General features: G+C 54.8%; 1 protein-coding gene across 1 annotated transcript; it reads left to right on the top strand.

The window, feature by feature from the left end:
• The first annotated feature begins 13,881 nt into the window (after window positions 1-13,881).
• On the top strand, window positions 13,882-16,074 carry LOC134793077 (uncharacterized). The gene has a single exon (XM_063764602.1). The coding sequence runs from the start codon at window positions 13,882-13,884 to the stop codon at window positions 16,072-16,074; it is 2,193 nt and encodes a 730-aa protein (XP_063620672.1).
• Window positions 16,075-16,546: the final 472 nt, after the last annotated feature.

Genomic DNA, 16,546 nt, shown 5'->3' with positions numbered 1-16,546 from the left:
GCCCTCATGTGTTATGCTGATGACACAATGGTGGCCGTTCGGGGCGGGGAACTGACAGAGGCATTGCGGAGGGCGGAAGTGGCGGCGGAGCTCATAGTCCTAAGAATCCGCCTCCTAGGACTGAAGGTCTCCCTCCCGAAGACCGATGTGATAGTCTTCGGGAGAAGAGGATGGAGGGTGCCCGCGGGTACCTCTCTTAGAATAGGTGGTGAGGACGTTCAGATGAGGCCCCATATCAAATATCTCGGCCTCACACTGGACAGGAGGTGGAATTTCGAGGAGCATTTCCGCCAAATTGCTCCCCGCATAGTGACGGCGGCTTCGGAGCTGGGACGGCTGCTGCCCAACGTGGGAGGGCCCTCCCACGCATGCCGACGTCTTTATGCTGGAGTGGCCCGGTCGATGGCCCTCTATGGGGCCCCGATCTGGGCCGACAAACTGACTCCAGCCAATAAAGCCTTACTGCGGAGGCCCCAACGAATTGTAGCCATACGCGTTTGCAGGGCGTACGTGACGGTAGGATGGGCGGCAGCGTGTGTGTTGGCGGGCACCCCACCCTGGGAACTGGTCGCTGGGGTGCTCGCCGATGCGCATATGCGGAGAATCAGGAGCAGGGAGGCAGGAAATTTCCCTGCTCCTGAAGAAGTGCGAAATGCGCGCAAAATCGCGCTGAGAGGGCTGCGCGAAAAATGGAAGGAGGACCTGGAGAACTCTCCCTACGGAACCCGTACCATAGGGGCAGTTCTCCCGTCGTTGGACAGATGGCTGGATCGGACACATGGCAGTGTGGGGTACAGACTGGCGCAGGTGCTGACCGGGCATGGATGCTTCGGGCACTACCTGCACAGGATTGGTCGCGAGCCTACCTCAGCCTGCCATGAATGTGGTGAGACGGATGACACGGCCCAGCACACCCTCGAGGTGTGCAATCACTGGGTCGTGGAGCGTAGTGCGCTGGCGACAGCCATTAGGACGGATGATCTCTCGCTGCACAGCGTCGTGGCGGCCATGCTGAACGGCGAGAGATCCTGGGAGGCAGTGGTCTCCTTCTGCGACACCGTTGTCTCGCAGAAGGAGATCAAGGAGAGAGAGCGGGAGGAAGACCCGAATGCGCTCCCAATCCGACGCAGAAGACTGGGAAGGAGACGCAGGCGGTATGCCATTTTGAACAGTGGCATACCCCAGTAGGGCAGCGGGTAGGGGACCCGCATAACACAACCCTACACGGGACGGGGGAGAGATAGTTATGCGTTTGCTAACTCTCCCCGAATCTGGTGGTATTCCCGGTTAACTGGGCCAGGACTGCCGGGGGGATGCCGTGGTGACATGCTCGCGACCCCATTGCATCCCCCTATAACGGCATAGACGGAAACGCCGCAGGGGTTTTAGTGGGTATTCTCCTCCCCTCCCTCTGACTAGCAGAGGGAGTTACGGGAGGAGCGAGTCCCACATATCACCCCCCCCAATGGGCGTCCCCAGCCCGGGGGTGAATGCATAAACGCATTTCCCCTGCGACAAAAAAAAAAAAAAAAGGTTAGGTCGTTGGGGGGTGCTACGGACAGGAAACCTCCCAGAGTGCCAGGTCCCTTCTCATTCCTCTTGATCCGGTTGATCTGGGGGTAAGGGAAGGGCTCCTGGACGGTGCACCCCGGGGGCAACGGTAAGTAATCTCTTGGTTTCCAAGTTGTTGCTTATCGGTGCTGCCAATGTCCTGTCACGGGGGGGAGGCCTTTTGGCCTGACGGCTTTGAATGGTAATGTTTGAAAGGTATGTTTTGAGAGAGACTAATGACTGAATGGAATGTTTAAATGTTTTCGGGCCGTATAGTATTGATGGATGGTTGGTAGTCTCTAATGAGACTACGTAGGGGAGTCTACGCCAGCTCGCCTTGAATCCCGCATCCCGCAGCACTTTCCCAACGACCCCCATCTTTGGCGGTATGGGGTACGGGTAGTGTTTGTGGCGCGGAGGGCTTGCCTTCATTGGCCGGCCCGCGGGAAGGAAAACCCTTTAACACCCGACAGCGAAGTCGTTAAAACCTCTAGATACCAGGTGCCCTCTAGAGTACATAGCCCACTGCGTTTCGGGATGAGCGTTACCCGCCAGTGAATTATATATCGTCTCATACTCGTGGGAATTTTATGGAAAATTTAAATAAAAACAAAAATCGTAATGAAGAAGAAACAAGTTTAAGGCAGAAAGGTGGGATTCCGCCACAACGAGACCGAAAAGGTCGGTTCGTCCGCGACACGGCAAATGAATCGCAGGAGCCAACGGCAGCGGTGTCCCCAAGAACAGTGTCCTCTTTGGGGAATGGGGAACCAGAAGTTTTTGCAAGGGCAGAGACCCGAAGATCGCTCCCGGATCTAAGAGTGCCTCTTATCCGTTGTGATGGAGAGCTAGGGTCCACAATTCCAGCTCCTCCGCCAAAAACAAAAGAGGTAGATGCCCTCCTGGGTGCCAAAGGGGTGGACATAGAGTCTGACGCAGGGAGTCTTGTATCTGCGTCAGCTTTTGAGGACTCCGTCCTCCAACTCGGAGGCGATCACGTAGAGTCGGACACGGCGATGAGCTGTTACGAGTCTGTCAGTAATGTTAGGCGTTTCTGGCGGAAACGTGGCCTCAGTGAATCGGGTTCTGACTCTGAGGAGGCCACTGAGAATAACAAGCAGTCCACGAGCCAATCAAAGAGAGGTCGCGGTCGTCCTCCTTCCACTGGGCATTACGTTGGACTTGCCAAAGCCAAAGAGGAGTATAACCGCGCCATGAGAGAGGAAATGCGTTTGAGGGCAGAAGAAGAAGTGGCTGGCATAAAGCTGCCCTTTTCTACTCGTAGTCAGTCGGGCGGCCTAAGTTCTAGTTCGGTCCTGCCCTGTGCACAAGACAATCTTTCTGCGGCTGCGCTCTCTCAGCGAGTGCAGACAAGCCTGGATGCAATATCCTTGGTTGCCAAAAACTCCAGCAATTTGAAAGGCACCTTTGTAAAGGCCCTGAAGGAGGCGGCAGTGTCAATCAAAGAGACATTTGAGTGCCTTTTGGAGCGCTCTACTTCAGAGGAGACGAGGCGTCTGCAGGCGCAAAACGAAAGCCTGCGCGCTCAATTAACTGAACTCAAGGCTGAAATGGCTCAGCTGAGAGCAGACTTTCGGGACCAATTCAAGGTTCCAGTTCCGGTCTCGGCTCCGTTAAAACCAACGGAGAATACACAGTCAACTAGCAGCTCTAGCAAGGAGGATACAGGTACAGGGTCTCTCAATTTGGAAAACATGATGTGTGTGATGACCAAAAAGATTGGGCTGATGTTGGACGCGAGGCTGGGAGCCTTAGAGTTAGAGGGCAGGCTACTGCCAGCCCAACCGATGCGGCCCCCGCTGGCTGCCGACTTGAGGCGTCAAAATGAGAGGGTCACTTACCATACCCAGGAGCTTGAACTCGCTCCCGAGCCGGCTCCAAAACGAGGTCCTCCAAATTTGACGGTAGAACCTAAGAAGGGGCAAAAGAAGAGAAAGAATAGGAATAAGGCCACCCTTGCAGCAGCTGAAGCCGCCGCGGCTTGCGCACGCTCATCATCTGTTCCTCGGTCTCTGCCTTCAGCCCCCTTGGCCATGGATAAAGCATGGAATAAGGCAGTTGGAGGGAAGAAAAATAACAAGACGGTTAATTCTCGCTCTGCTATTCAATCGCAGCAGGGGAATGATGTGCAAGTTCAACACCAGGGGCAGGCTCCACCACGGTCGCAAAGACAAGAGGCTCGCAAACTGCGACCGCCCCGATCCTCTGCTGTGGTTTTGTCCTTACAACCGGAGGCTGAAGAGCAGGGAATCAGTTATAAGGATGTGTTAGCTACAGCTAAAGCAAAAGTAGATTTGGCGGATCTAGATATACAGTCGATCCGTTTTAAAGTTGCAGCTACAGGCGCCAGACTCCTGGAGATACCGGGGGCCTCCAGTGGGCCTAAGGCGGACAAACTCGCTGAAAAACTTTGTCAGCTGTTCAAATCCGAGATGGTCAAGGTGTCACGGCCTACAAAATGCGTGGAATTGCGAGTATCTGGCCTGGATGACTCAGTGTCTGTGGAGGACATCGCTGCGGCGATTGCGCAGGCCGGCGGTTGTGCGGTCCAGGAGGTCAGAGTGGGAGAAATTAAATCGGACCCCTGGAGCCTAGGTTCTGCGTGGGTTCGTTGTCCAGTCGCTGCGGCCAAAAAAGTGGCTGGAAAGGAGAGACTGCTGGTGGGCTGGGTGTCGGCGCAAGTCAAGTTGCTGGAAGCGCGCGCCCAAAGATGTTACCGGTGCTTGGAGTCGGGCCATGTTAGGGCGCAGTGTCCTTCTGAAATTGACAGGTCCGGTCTGTGCTACCGTTGTGGCCAGCCAGGTCACAAGGCGAGAGATTGCTCGGCGACGCCACACTGCACTGTCTGTGCAGTGCTGGGAAAAGACGCGAATCATAGGACAGGAAGCAAGAGCTGTACTGCCCCACCCAAGAGACCGAAGACAAAGGCTGGCGATGGCTCCCGGGCCTCCTCGCAGCCTGTCCGCTCGTCCACTTCGACTGTGGACGGGACTCAGGGGGTTGCTGGTATGGATACAAATTAATATGGCCATCAAATTTCTTCAGACGAATCTTAACCACTGCGTTAGGGCTCAGGACCTCTTTTTCCAGAGTATGGCGCAGTGGTCAATAAATATAGCAGTGGTAGCGGAGCCATACTCTGTTTCTGCTCAAGCGGGATGGGTTGGGGACCTGGATAAAACTGTGGCCCTGGTGTCGCGGGGCACTGCTGGCTCCCCACCTTTTCAAGGCGTCATAAAGGGTCATGGTTTTGTGGCGGCAACCTGCGGAAACATTGCAGTTGTTGGCGTCTACTTCTCTCCCAACGATAGTTTGGCGGATTTTGAACAGTTTCTCGTAACAGTGGGTGCTATTGTTAGGCAGTTGCACCCTACGCCTGTTTTAGTAGCCGGAGATTTCAATGCAAAGTCTAGGGCTTGGGGGTGTCCAGCAACGAATCCGAAAGGCGCAACTCTGGAGGAGTGGGCGGTCGCCACTGGCTTGGTGGTCATTAACCGGGGTTCAGAAAATACGTGCGTGCGGCAACAGGGTGGATCTATCGTGGACATTACATTTTCGAGTGCCTCCCTGGCGCGCCGTATTCAGGGCTGGGAGGTCATGGTGGGAGTGGAGACGCTGTCAGATCACCGGTACATTCGGTTTGATATTGACCCACTCATCTCAAACAACGCAAGGCTGAATGGCCCAGTCAGGACTGGCCCCAGGTGGGCGTTCACCAAACTTGACCGGGAACTTTTGAAAGAGGCAGCGATCGTAGAGACGTGGCTGCCTGTCCCAGATGAAGCTGTGGTGGTAGAGTCCGAAGCGTCCCAAATCCGGGAGGCCATGGTGCGAATTTGTGATGTGGCGATGCCTCGGGCCAAGTCTCTACCGCATAGACGATGCGTGTACTGGTGGACATCCGAGCTCGCGCAAATACGCAGCTCCTGTGTAGCTGCACGGCGTCGGTATATGCGTCAAAGAAGGCGCAGGCAGCGAGATGAAAACGAGGAACGCCGTTTATATGAGGCCTACAAGACGTCCAAACAGGAGTTTTCTGTGGCTATCGGACATGCAATTGAGGCGAGTCGTGCTGAATTCCTGGAGACCTTAAATAATGATCCGTGGGGAAGACCCTACAAACTCATCCGGAACAAGTTGCGCCCCTGGGCGCCTCCGCTGACTCAAACACTTCAGCCGGAGCTTGTAACGCGCGTAGTTGCTGGGCTATTCCCTGAAAGGGGACCTCACCAGCCGCCTATCATGGCACCGCCAACGGTGGGGCTAAGAGAGGAGGATATCGTTCCACCTGTTCTTCCCGAAGAGCTGGCCGTGGCGGTTTACCGGCTGCGTGGCAAGAACACGGCCCCAGGGCCTGACGGCATTCCGGGCCGTGCATGGGTCTTGGCTATGGAAGCGTTGGAACCGAGGCTGCTGCGTCTTTTGACCGCTTGCCTGGAACAGGGTTGCTTCCCGAAGGAGTGGAAGTCTGGGAAGTTAGTGCTGCTCAGAAAGGAGGGACGACCGATGGACTCTCCGTCTGGTTACCGGCCGATAGTTTTGCTGGATGAGGTGGGCAAGCTCTTTGAGCGAATAATCGCTGCACGCCTCATCAAGCACATGGAAAGAGAGGGGCCGGACTTGGCCGACTGCCAATTTGGGTTCCGCAGGAACCGGTCAACTGTCGATGCAATTCTACGGGTCAAATCAATGGCACACGAGGCTGTGACGCAGGGAAATGTCCTCTTGGCGGTGTCATTGGACATCGCTAATGCTTTCAACACCCTGCCCTGGAACACAATAAAGGAATCGTTGCGATACCATCAAGTACCCCTTCACTTGTTCCGCATCATTGAAGCTTATCTCAGTGAGAGGTTCGTCACCTGGCCTGGGCAGCAGGTATGGGGGGAGAGGGCAATGTCCTGTGGGGTCCCGCAGGGGTCGGTCTTGGGTCCACTCTTGTGGAATATAGGCTACAACTGGGTTCTAAGGGGGGAAAACTTGCGTGGAGTCAACGTCATCTGCTACGCCGATGATACGCTTGTGACGGCCAAGGGTCCCAATTACCGTGATGCAGCCATATTAGCTACAGCGGCAGTTGCCCATTGCGTGGGCAAGATCAGAAGTCTGGGCCTCGAGGTGGCTCTAGCGAAGTCCGAAGCCATATGTTTCTATGGTCCACGGAAAGCTCCCCCAGCTGGGGTGGCTATAGTGGTGGGAGGAGTCCCGATTGCCGTCATGCCATCACTGCTCTACCTTGGTGTCGTGCTTGACAGCAAGTGGAATTTCTGTGCGCATTTTGAGCGCCTGGCACCCAAGTTGTTGCGCGCTGCATCTGCCCTTGGGCGTATACTGCCAAACCTGGGAGGGCCCAAGGCTTCATGCCGCCGCCTCTACATGGGCGTGGTGCGATCGATGGCACTCTATGGTGCCCCAGTTTGGGCAAATGCTCTTAATAGACAGAATATCGCTCGGTTACGCCGACCGCAGAGAGCAATAGCTGTAAGGGTTATAAGAGGATACCGTACGATAAGCACGGAGGCCGCGTGCGTTCTAGCCTGCTCTCTGCCTTGGGACTTGGACGCGAAGGTCCTCGCGACCCTATACCTGTGGCGCGGGGAGGTGCGGGACCGGGGTGAGGTGCTGGCTCCGGAGGAATTGAAGAAGCGGCGTGTTGAGCTGCAGCAGGAGGCGGTTGATGAGTGGCAGCTGCGGCTGGTTCGGCCTAGGGCGGGCATCCGCACCATTGAAGCTATCCAACCTAGTCTTCACGAATGGATTGGAAGGGATTTTGGGGTCCTAACATTCAGGCTCACGCAGTTGCTGTCAGGGCATGGCTGCTTTGGCAAGTACCTGCACCAACAAGCCAAAAGGGAGCCGACCCCGGGATGTCATGAGTGCGGAGCACATGAAGACTCCGCCCAGCACACGTTGGCGGAGTGCCCGGTCTGGGCTGTAGAAAGAGAGGAAGTAATTGCCCGTACTGGGCAAGATTTGTCGCTGCCGGCCGTAGTGCAAGCTATGCTCTCCGGCGAAGAGGTGTGGCAGACAATGCTAGAATTCTCAGAATACGTCATGGCCGGGAAAGAGGCGGCGGAGCGCGAGCGGGAGATTCAGGCCGAGGCTGACCCTATGCGCCGACGTAGAATGAGACGCAGGCGTGCTGTGCACGACAGACGCTTGCCACCTTAGCATAGACCTCCGGGTGTCAGATACGGGGGCGTCTGACATCCATAGGAAAGAGGTCCTCGGGTAGGAGGCGTGAGAAGTGTTCGGATACGCACTTAATGGAGGTTTTACTTGTGGTGGGTCCTGATGGACTGTTGCTGGCGGAGTTGTGGATGAGTGACGCCGCGTGCCCGTAACTCCGCCCTAAGGCACCGAGGCGACAGACAGGGGTTTTAGTGGGTAGACCGGATTCTCGTGGGAGTCCCACATAACCACCCGGGTGTCCCCGCGCCCGGGTGGTATGCGTAATGCATTTCCCCTGTATAAAAAAAAAAAAAAAAAAAAAAAAAAAAATAAAAAAAAAAAAAAAAAAAAAAAAAAGGTTAGGTCGTTGGGACCTCATCCACCGGCGCCATCCAAAAAGAAGGCTAAGTCTAACGAACCTGCGGCCCTAGACATAGAGAGCATTGTCCGGGCTGTTACAACTCAAGTAGGTAGCATGATTAATGCTAGATTTGATGGTTTGGAGAAAGAAGGCAGACTATTGCCAGCCCAAAGTCTCCGTCCACCTCTGGCAAGCGACAAGAGGAAAGAGTCGGCTTCAAACGTGAGCGTCGTCCAAAAGCCCGCGATGCCAGTGGCCTCTGTCCCTGGCAAGAAGGGTCCACCAAACTATACTGAAGAGCCGCAAAAGATCAGCGGCAAGGGCAAGGGCAAGGGCAAAGGCAAGAAAAGCATTGCCCCACAGCCCATTGTCAGCCAGAGTACGGCAACCCTTCGGTCCCATCCAGCGTCTCCAGGTCCCTCAACAGAGGAAGGATGGCAAAAGGTGGGCCCCAAGGGCAAAAAGAAAAAGAAGGCGGCCAATGCTGTTTCCAAAACACAACCGAAACAGAAACAGCAACCAAAGAAGGTACGCAAACTAGTGCCCCCGCGTTCATCAGCGGTGGTTCTGACACTGCTCCCAGAGGCAGTTGAAAGGGGGGTGACGTATGCGAATGTACTTACGGAGGCCAAGAGTAGGGTCGACTTGGCTGGACTCGGCATTTCTGCATTGCGAATCAAGCGCGCAATCACTGGGGGCACCGTTCTAGAGGTCCCAGGAACCACCAGTGGTGATAAGGCCGACCAACTGGCCAGAGCGCTTGCGGAAAAGCTGGGTCCAGAAGCTGTTCGTGTATCAAGACCTGTCAAATGCGCAGAGCTCCGTTTGACAGAGTTGGACGACTCAATATCGCCCGAGGTGGTAGTAGCTGCGATCGCCAGCGTCGGCGAGTGCTCAACAGACCTGGTAAAGACCGGTGAGGTTCGTCGAGGTATTAGAAGACTCGGCACTCTGTGGGTGCGCTGCCCTGTTACGGCAGCCAAGAAAGTCACTCAGGCTGGTCGCCTTGAACTCGGTTGGGGCCTCTCGGCTAAAGTTAGCCTTCTTGAAGAAAGACCCATGAGGTGCTTCCGCTGCCTGCAGATGGGGCATGCTGGGGTTCAATGCACAGCGACTGAAGACTACAGTAACCGCTGCTATAACTGCGGTCAACCAGGACATAAGAGGTCAGCTTGCTCTGGATCAACTCAATGTATCCTGTGTCATGCTGCGGGAAAACCTGCGGACCATAAAATCGGGTCCAAAGCGTGCACCAACCCTAGCCCAAAGAATACAAAACGCGCTGGCGATGGCCCCCAGGCCCCCTCCCAGGCTGTTATCCCCTCCACCGGTGCGGTGGAAGAAGCTGAGATGGACATTGTAACGACCGACCATTAATGACAATAAAGGTGTTGCAAACTAACCTCAATCACTGCGCCAGGGCTCAAGATCTGCTTTTGCAATCCCTGGCTCAGTGGAGTATTAACGTGGCAGTTGTGGCTGAGCCGTACTCAGTCCCACCGCGAAGCGATTGGGTAGCTGACATAGACGGAGTTGTCGCATTGGTGGCAAGAGGAGGCACATTCGAAAGCGTTGTCCGGGGGAAAGGTTATGTGTCGGCAAATTATGAACGTGTCACTTTTGTCGGCATCTACTTTTCTCCAAATCGCTGTTTGGCTGAATTCGAACGGTTCCTGGCGGAGGTAGGCACCCGAGTCAGCCAGCTTTATGGCCGGGGATCAGTGGTCGTCGCTGGAGATTTTAACGCGAAGTCCACTGCGTGGGGTTCGCCGGCGACGGACGTGCGCGGTGAGGTCGTTGAAGAGTGGGCACTTGCATCAGGGCTGACTCTAGCCAACCAGGGAGTTGCTAACACGTGCGTGCGGCAACAGGGCGGATCAATAGTGGATCTGTCTTTCACAAATGCCGCCCTGGCACGCTGTGTCCATGATTGGAGGGTACTGGAAGATGTGGAGACGCTGTCCGATCACCTGTACATTCGTTACGACGTCTCCACATCGCCATCAGCTCAAACTGGCCAAAATTGCACGCTACCGATTGGCGGCGGAGGTCCAAGATGGGCTCTCGGTAAAATGGATCGAGACCTTCTTTTAGAGGCGGCTATTGTACAGGCGTGGCTTCCTTCGCCGGAAGGTGAAGTAGTGGTGGAGACGGAAGCATCCTGGTTCCGGGATGCCATGACACTAATATGCGATACGGCGATGCCCCGAGCCAAGCCTCCACCACAAAAACGAAAGGTGTACTGGTGGACTGCTGAGCTTGCACTAATACGCAAGGAGTGTACAGCCGCGCGGCGTCGGTACACAAGGCAGAGGCGCCGACGAACAGACGAAGACGCAGAAAGGAACCTTTACGCCTTGTATAAGGAGGCAAAGAAGTCCCTAAAAGCCGCCATTGGAAATGCCATGGACGCTGCCAGAGAAGCATTCCTCGACACCTTGAATGCGGACCCCTGGGGCCGGCCCTACAAGCTCGTAAGAAACAAATTGCGCTCCTGGGGCCCCCCGCTCACCCAAACGTTGGAACCCGAGTTTGTCAGCGACGTGGTTTCGGCATTGTTCCCTAGAGGAAGAAACAACAGGCCGCCAGCAATGGCACCACCACGAGCAGACGAAGTGGAGGAAGCTGAAGTGCCACCTGTAACAACGGTTGAGTTTGGCGTAGCAGTGATTAAGATGCGAGCCAAGAACACTGCCCCAGGTCCAGATGGAGTCCCCGGCCGCGCTTGGGCCCTCGCGCTGAAAGAGCTGGAGCCGCGACTTATCCGTCTCTTCACGGCATGCCTGGAGCAGGGCCGCTTCCCAGTAGCATGGAAATCGGGAAAACTGGTACTGCTAAAGAAAGAGGGTCGTCCGTCTGATTCGCCTTCAGCGTACCGGCCGATTGTTTTGCTTGATGAGGTGGGGAAGCTATTCGAGCGCATCATAGCGTCCCGCCTCAACAAGCATTTAAGAGGGGTTGGTCCAGACCTGGCCGGAAATCAATACGGCTTCAGGAGCGGCCGTTCTACAGTGGACGCGATCCTGCAAGTGAAAAGACTGGCACAGGAGTCTGTTTCTCGGGGCGAGGTCGTCTTGGCTGTGTCGCTAGACATAGCCAACGCCTTCAACACCATGCCCTGGGAAACTGTAAATGAGGCTTTGCGCTACCACAGGGTTCCTCCTCACCTGGCCCATATTATCAGGGCCTATTTAAGTGAGCGATTTGTGACCTGGCCTGGGCAGCGAAATTGGGGACAGAAAAGGATGGAGTGCGGTGTCCCTCAAGGATCGGTTTTGGGCCCGCTACTTTGGAATGTCGGCTACGACTGGGTCTTGCGGGGGGCAAACCTTCCTGGAGTTGACGTGTTTTGTTATGCCGATGATACGTTGGTTACGGCCCGCGGACCCAGTTTCCGCGATGCGGCCATTTTGGCAACTGCGGGTGTAGCCCACGTTGTAAACCGTATAAGGCGGTTGGGCCTGGAAGTCGGCCTACAGAAATCCGAGGCCATTTGTTTTTATGGCCACCGTAGAGGTCCTCCGGTAGGAGCCCAAATCATAGTGGGCGGGGTCCCGATTGCTGTCAGGTCGACCCTGCGCTACCTGGGCGTTATGCTTGACAGCAAATGGAACTTTCGGGCCCATTTCGAACACTTGGCTCCAAAACTGCTCAGCACAGCCGCGGCCCTGGGGCGTATACTCCCGAACTTGGGAGGGCCCAAGGCTTCATGCCGCCGTTTGTACACGGGAGTCGTGCGCTCCATGGCGTTATATGGCGCACCCGTCTGGGCTGACGCCATTGGAAGGCAAAACGCTACTCAGCTGAGAAAAGCCCAAAGAGCAATGGCGCTACGGGTAATCCGGGGATACCGTACCATATCTACGGATGCTGCGTGTGCTCTAGCGGGATCCTTGCCCTGGGACCTCGATGCAAGAGCCCTCGCAGCTGTTTACCGCTGGCGCGAGGAGATGCATGAGAGGGATGAGGCACCAGCACCAAGAGAAATAGATGGACGGCGCGAAGCAATTCGGCTGGAAATGGTGGACATTTGGGAGGAGAGACTGGCGCATCCTATTGCTGGTCACCTAACTATAGAGGCAATACGTCCGGTCCTAAAACAATGGCTTGACCGGGACCATGGCCCTATAACATTCCGAGTGACGCAGGTCCTTACAGGACACGGGTGTTTTGGACGATATCTGTGCAACAGATTGGGCCGAGAACCGACGCCGATATGCCACGGGTGCGGTGCTGCTGAAGACACGGCACAACATACGCTGGCTGTATGCCCAGCTTGGACAGAACAGCGGGCCACACTCGTGGCTGTAGTGGGGCGCGACCTCTCCCTGCCTGCCGTAGTGAAAACTATGGCAGACAGCGAGGGATCATGGAAAGCGGTGGTCTCTTTCTGCGAAGGCGTAATAGCAAGGAAAGAGACCGCGGAAAGAGAAAGGGAAGAAGATCCCGCCTCCCAACCGATGCGCCGCAAACGCGTAGGACGGAGGCGTTTGGCGTACGACCGCCGACTTCCTCCTTAAGGGTACCCGTGGGCGGCAGGCTCGGGGACGCCTGTCGCCTACACGAGGGTCCCTGGGATGGCCAGTACGCCGACTTAACGGCGCACCTTTTTAAAGTGACAGAGGAATACTCCCTCCGAAGTCGAGTCCAAAGATCGGACAGCCGCTGGCGGGGTTTCGGAAGCATGCTCTCGGTCGTTTCCCGTGCCCCGCCTTATAGCCTTGAGGCGGCCAACAGAGGGGTTTTAGTGGGTAAACCTGGGGTCTCATTAGCCCACAACAGGGAGTCCCACATAACCATCCCGGCCCGTCCCCGCGCCGGGTGGTATGCGTAACGCATTTCCCCTCTTAAAAAAAAAAAAAAAAGGTTAGGTTAGGTTAGGTTAGGTTAGGTTAGGTTAGGTTGGGAGGTTTTTCAGTGAGGCGTTTATAGAGCGATTTCGGCGATTTTTGGTATAGAAATAAAGACAATTTTTGGCTATCCATTCCGGTTATCGAAACAGCTCTTACTTGACGACTTGGCGATTTATTGGATTTCTTGTGCTTTTTGAGTAGGTACGGTTTTTGTGCGGTTTTGGTTTTTCACTAAAAAATTTCTATCTTTTTTCTCTTATTTTTTGTGTTCTCTGTTTTAGTCTTTAAAAATCTAGTTTTTATTTCTCTTTCTTTTTCCGTTTTCTCTGCAGCGCTGGGCCTTTTGGTTCCAGAGTTATAGGGAAAACAATTCTTTGTTTTGAAGTTTGGAAACTTGTCTTAATTTTTGGAAAAAAATTTTATCTTCTGTTCTCTTCTTTGTTCTTCTTTTTTAGTGATTAGGTTATTAGGAGAAAGATAAGGGCTATCTGTTGCCGGTTCAAACATAATTTTCTGACTTCAGGATCAGAAGTTATTAAGGAATAACTGAGTGCTATTTCCTTTTTTCAGGCGCTTTCAACTACACGACTTAAGTTTGTAAATTTTTGAAAAACGATAGCGTCTGAACGCAGGAAGCTAGAGTTCAAGCGTTTCTAGATTTGGATAGAGGAGGCTAAACTCCATATTCCTATTCTTGTTTGGAAATTTTTGGACAACTAGAAGGGGGTGAAAAAAATCTTCAAACCCAATTTTCGTAACTTTGTCAAGTGTGATACGGATCACACTTGACCGTTTTTTCGAAAAAAAAAATCTGTGGCCGCCTCCTCCATAGTTATGGAGGGGGTAAATCCGGATCCGGGTGGGAATAAAGGAGGGGAACGTAGGGAGCTGAGAAACAGGGGGGATAAAGGGAGTTCTGGGGAAATGGGGACCAATATGGTGTCCCAAAGGGACGTGATGCCAGAAATGAGCAATGATTTGGACGATTCTGGGAGGGGGTACATTGGCGGGGGGGATGTCTCCCCAACCCCTACTTTGGGGAGATTGTGGGCGGATGTCGATGAGGAAGTAAACCTCTCGGAGATGTCTCCTGACGATGGAGACAATCTCAAGGAGGCTGATAGGGAGGGTTCAGGAAGTGGTGCGAAGACCTTGAACCGGAAAGGAAAAGGGGAAAAAAGGGTAAGAGCCCGCTCAGTCAGCGAGGAAGAGGCCCCGGAACGCAAACTGGGCACTTCCCACCGTGGCCGTGGCAAAGGTCATTATACTGGGCTTGGCGCCGCTAGAGCCAAACTGCAGCAGGCGCAACAGGAAGAATATGAGACAGATGCTGATATGGATACCAACCATAGTCCCAAACCAAGACGGAGCACGGGCAGGCGGTCGCGTAGCCCAGTATGCATGAATTTAACACGAGATGTGTTCGATACTCCTGGTGATCGCATCAAGGCCTATGCCCAGGATATTATGAAGGATGCCGGTAAGAGCAAGAATCTCAAGGGTGCGATATGGGGCAGTATTAACTCTGCGTGCAAAGAGTTAATGGATATTGCAGACGCACTTGGGGAGTCAGATGTTGTCCGCTCCCTTAAAGCAGACAACCAAAGGATGCGGAAGGAGTTGGAACATCTCCGACTCGAAACGAAGGCACTGCGCACGGCTTTTTCGGAGCGCAATCTGACGAAGGAACCAACGGTGGGGAGGAATGACGATATGTCCGCCCTCCTTCAAGATATGGGCACTCTCATGGACACTCGTCTAGGGGAATTCAAGCGCGAAATCTTCGTGTCTTTGGGAGAGATGGTCAATGCCCGCCTCGAGAGGGTGGAGGGACGCCTACCACCAGAGCCCATCCTCCGGCCGCCGCTGGCTTCCGACAGGAGGGTGCTCCTAGACCTGGAAGTGACGGGACACCAAGATTTTGAGCCTAGCGCCCCAAGGCCGAAAAAGAGAAATAAGGGGGCATCTCAGTCGGTCTCCCAAATGGCGTCTAGTCAAACATCAGGGGGGGCGTCCAGAGTGGCTGAATTGACCCAGCTGCTGCCGTCTCCAGTTGGGCAGGTCAAAACCAGGCCTGTACCTGCACCAAGGGCCAAAAAATCCCAGGAGGCGGTCCCTGCTGCCAGGGCGCCAAGGGGAGTGGCTCGGCCGAGTGTGCCACCGCCTGCACCCCCACAGGATAGTTGGACTACGGTGGTCAAGAAGAACAAGGGCAAGGGCAAGGGTTCTGCCCCGCCCCAGTCCCAACAGCAGCAGACTCCGACCAGGGGCACAGCCCTGAAAAAGACGACGGCCCCGAAACTAGTGGCCCCAAATATGGCGGCGGTCGTGGTGGCTCTTAAGCCTGAGGCTCAAACTGACTACAGGACGGTCATGGAAAAGGCCACCACGCTAAAACTGGCGGAACTTGGAGTTGATCACCTCAAAGTGCGCAAGTCGGCCACAGGGGCGCGAATCATTGAGGTCCCCGGAGCGCAGAGCAGCCAAGCGGCTGACAACCTGGCAGACCGACTCCGTGATCTAATAGGCGATGTGGCAGATGTATACCGGCCAGTAAAAAAAGCAGAAATTAAGATTTCCGGATTTAACGAGTCCGTCACTCCGGAGATCATAAAAAAGGAGGTTGCCGCCAGAGGCAATTGTAAAGAGGAGCAGGTGATGGTTGGCGCAATCAGAATGGCAGCAAATGGGTCCGGCTCAGTCATCATACGCTGCCCACTAACAACGGCTAAAGTGGTCGTCACAGCAGGACGCATTGTGCTCGGATGGTCAGCGGCGCGTGTAGAGGCTCTGGAACAGCTACCTTTACGCTGTTACCGCTGCATGGGGACGGGACATACGAGGCCTCTGTGCCCGTCTCCGGTGGATAGAGGCAACTGGTGCTACAGGTGCAGCAAACCAGGTCACATGAGCAAGGACTGCACTGCGTTGGCCCCCTGGTGCGCTGTATGCCACCACGCGGGACTAAAGGCGGGGCATGTGATGGGCGGGCAAGCTTGCACCCCCCCACCAGTTAGAGGGAAGGAAGCCTGCACTGCTGGCCCTGGTGCTGCTGCCGCGGCCGCTTCCCCGAATGTACCTGAAAATCGGACGGAACAACAACTTATGGATATTTAATGTCACAAATGCAAAATTTAGAAATACTCCAATGCAACGTAAACCACTGCGCTCGTGCACAAGATCTTATGATCCAACACATGGAGGAGTGGGAGGTTGCTGCGACTGTTGTAGCGGAGCCGTACTATGTCCCTGCGCAATCAAACTGGGTAGGCGATAGGGTTGGAAATGTAGCCATAGTGGCACCGGCTATGGGTGGTCTGCCCCTCTCCAGAGTGTCATGTGGCTCTGGATACGTATTGGCCAAACTGGGGGACATTGTGCTAGTTGGTGTTTACTTCTCCCCTAATAGGCCACTGCGGGAGTTCGAGGCCTACCTGGAGAGGCTCGGACGGGCGGTAGCTGGAGCAGCTCCCTCCCCCATAATGGTCCTGGGAGATCTGAACGCCAAATGTGCTGCCTGGGGCTCCCCTAGGACCGATCCCAGAGGAGCGGTACTCCTGGACTGGTTAACTGGACTCGGACTTGAGGT

The sequence above is a fragment of the Cydia splendana genome, chromosome 8 (assembly GCF_910591565.1).
Source record: "Cydia splendana chromosome 8, ilCydSple1.2, whole genome shotgun sequence".
NCBI classification, from domain to species: domain Eukaryota; kingdom Metazoa; phylum Arthropoda; class Insecta; order Lepidoptera; family Tortricidae; genus Cydia; species Cydia splendana.
This window is presented reverse-complemented; position numbering and strand designations above follow the sequence as displayed.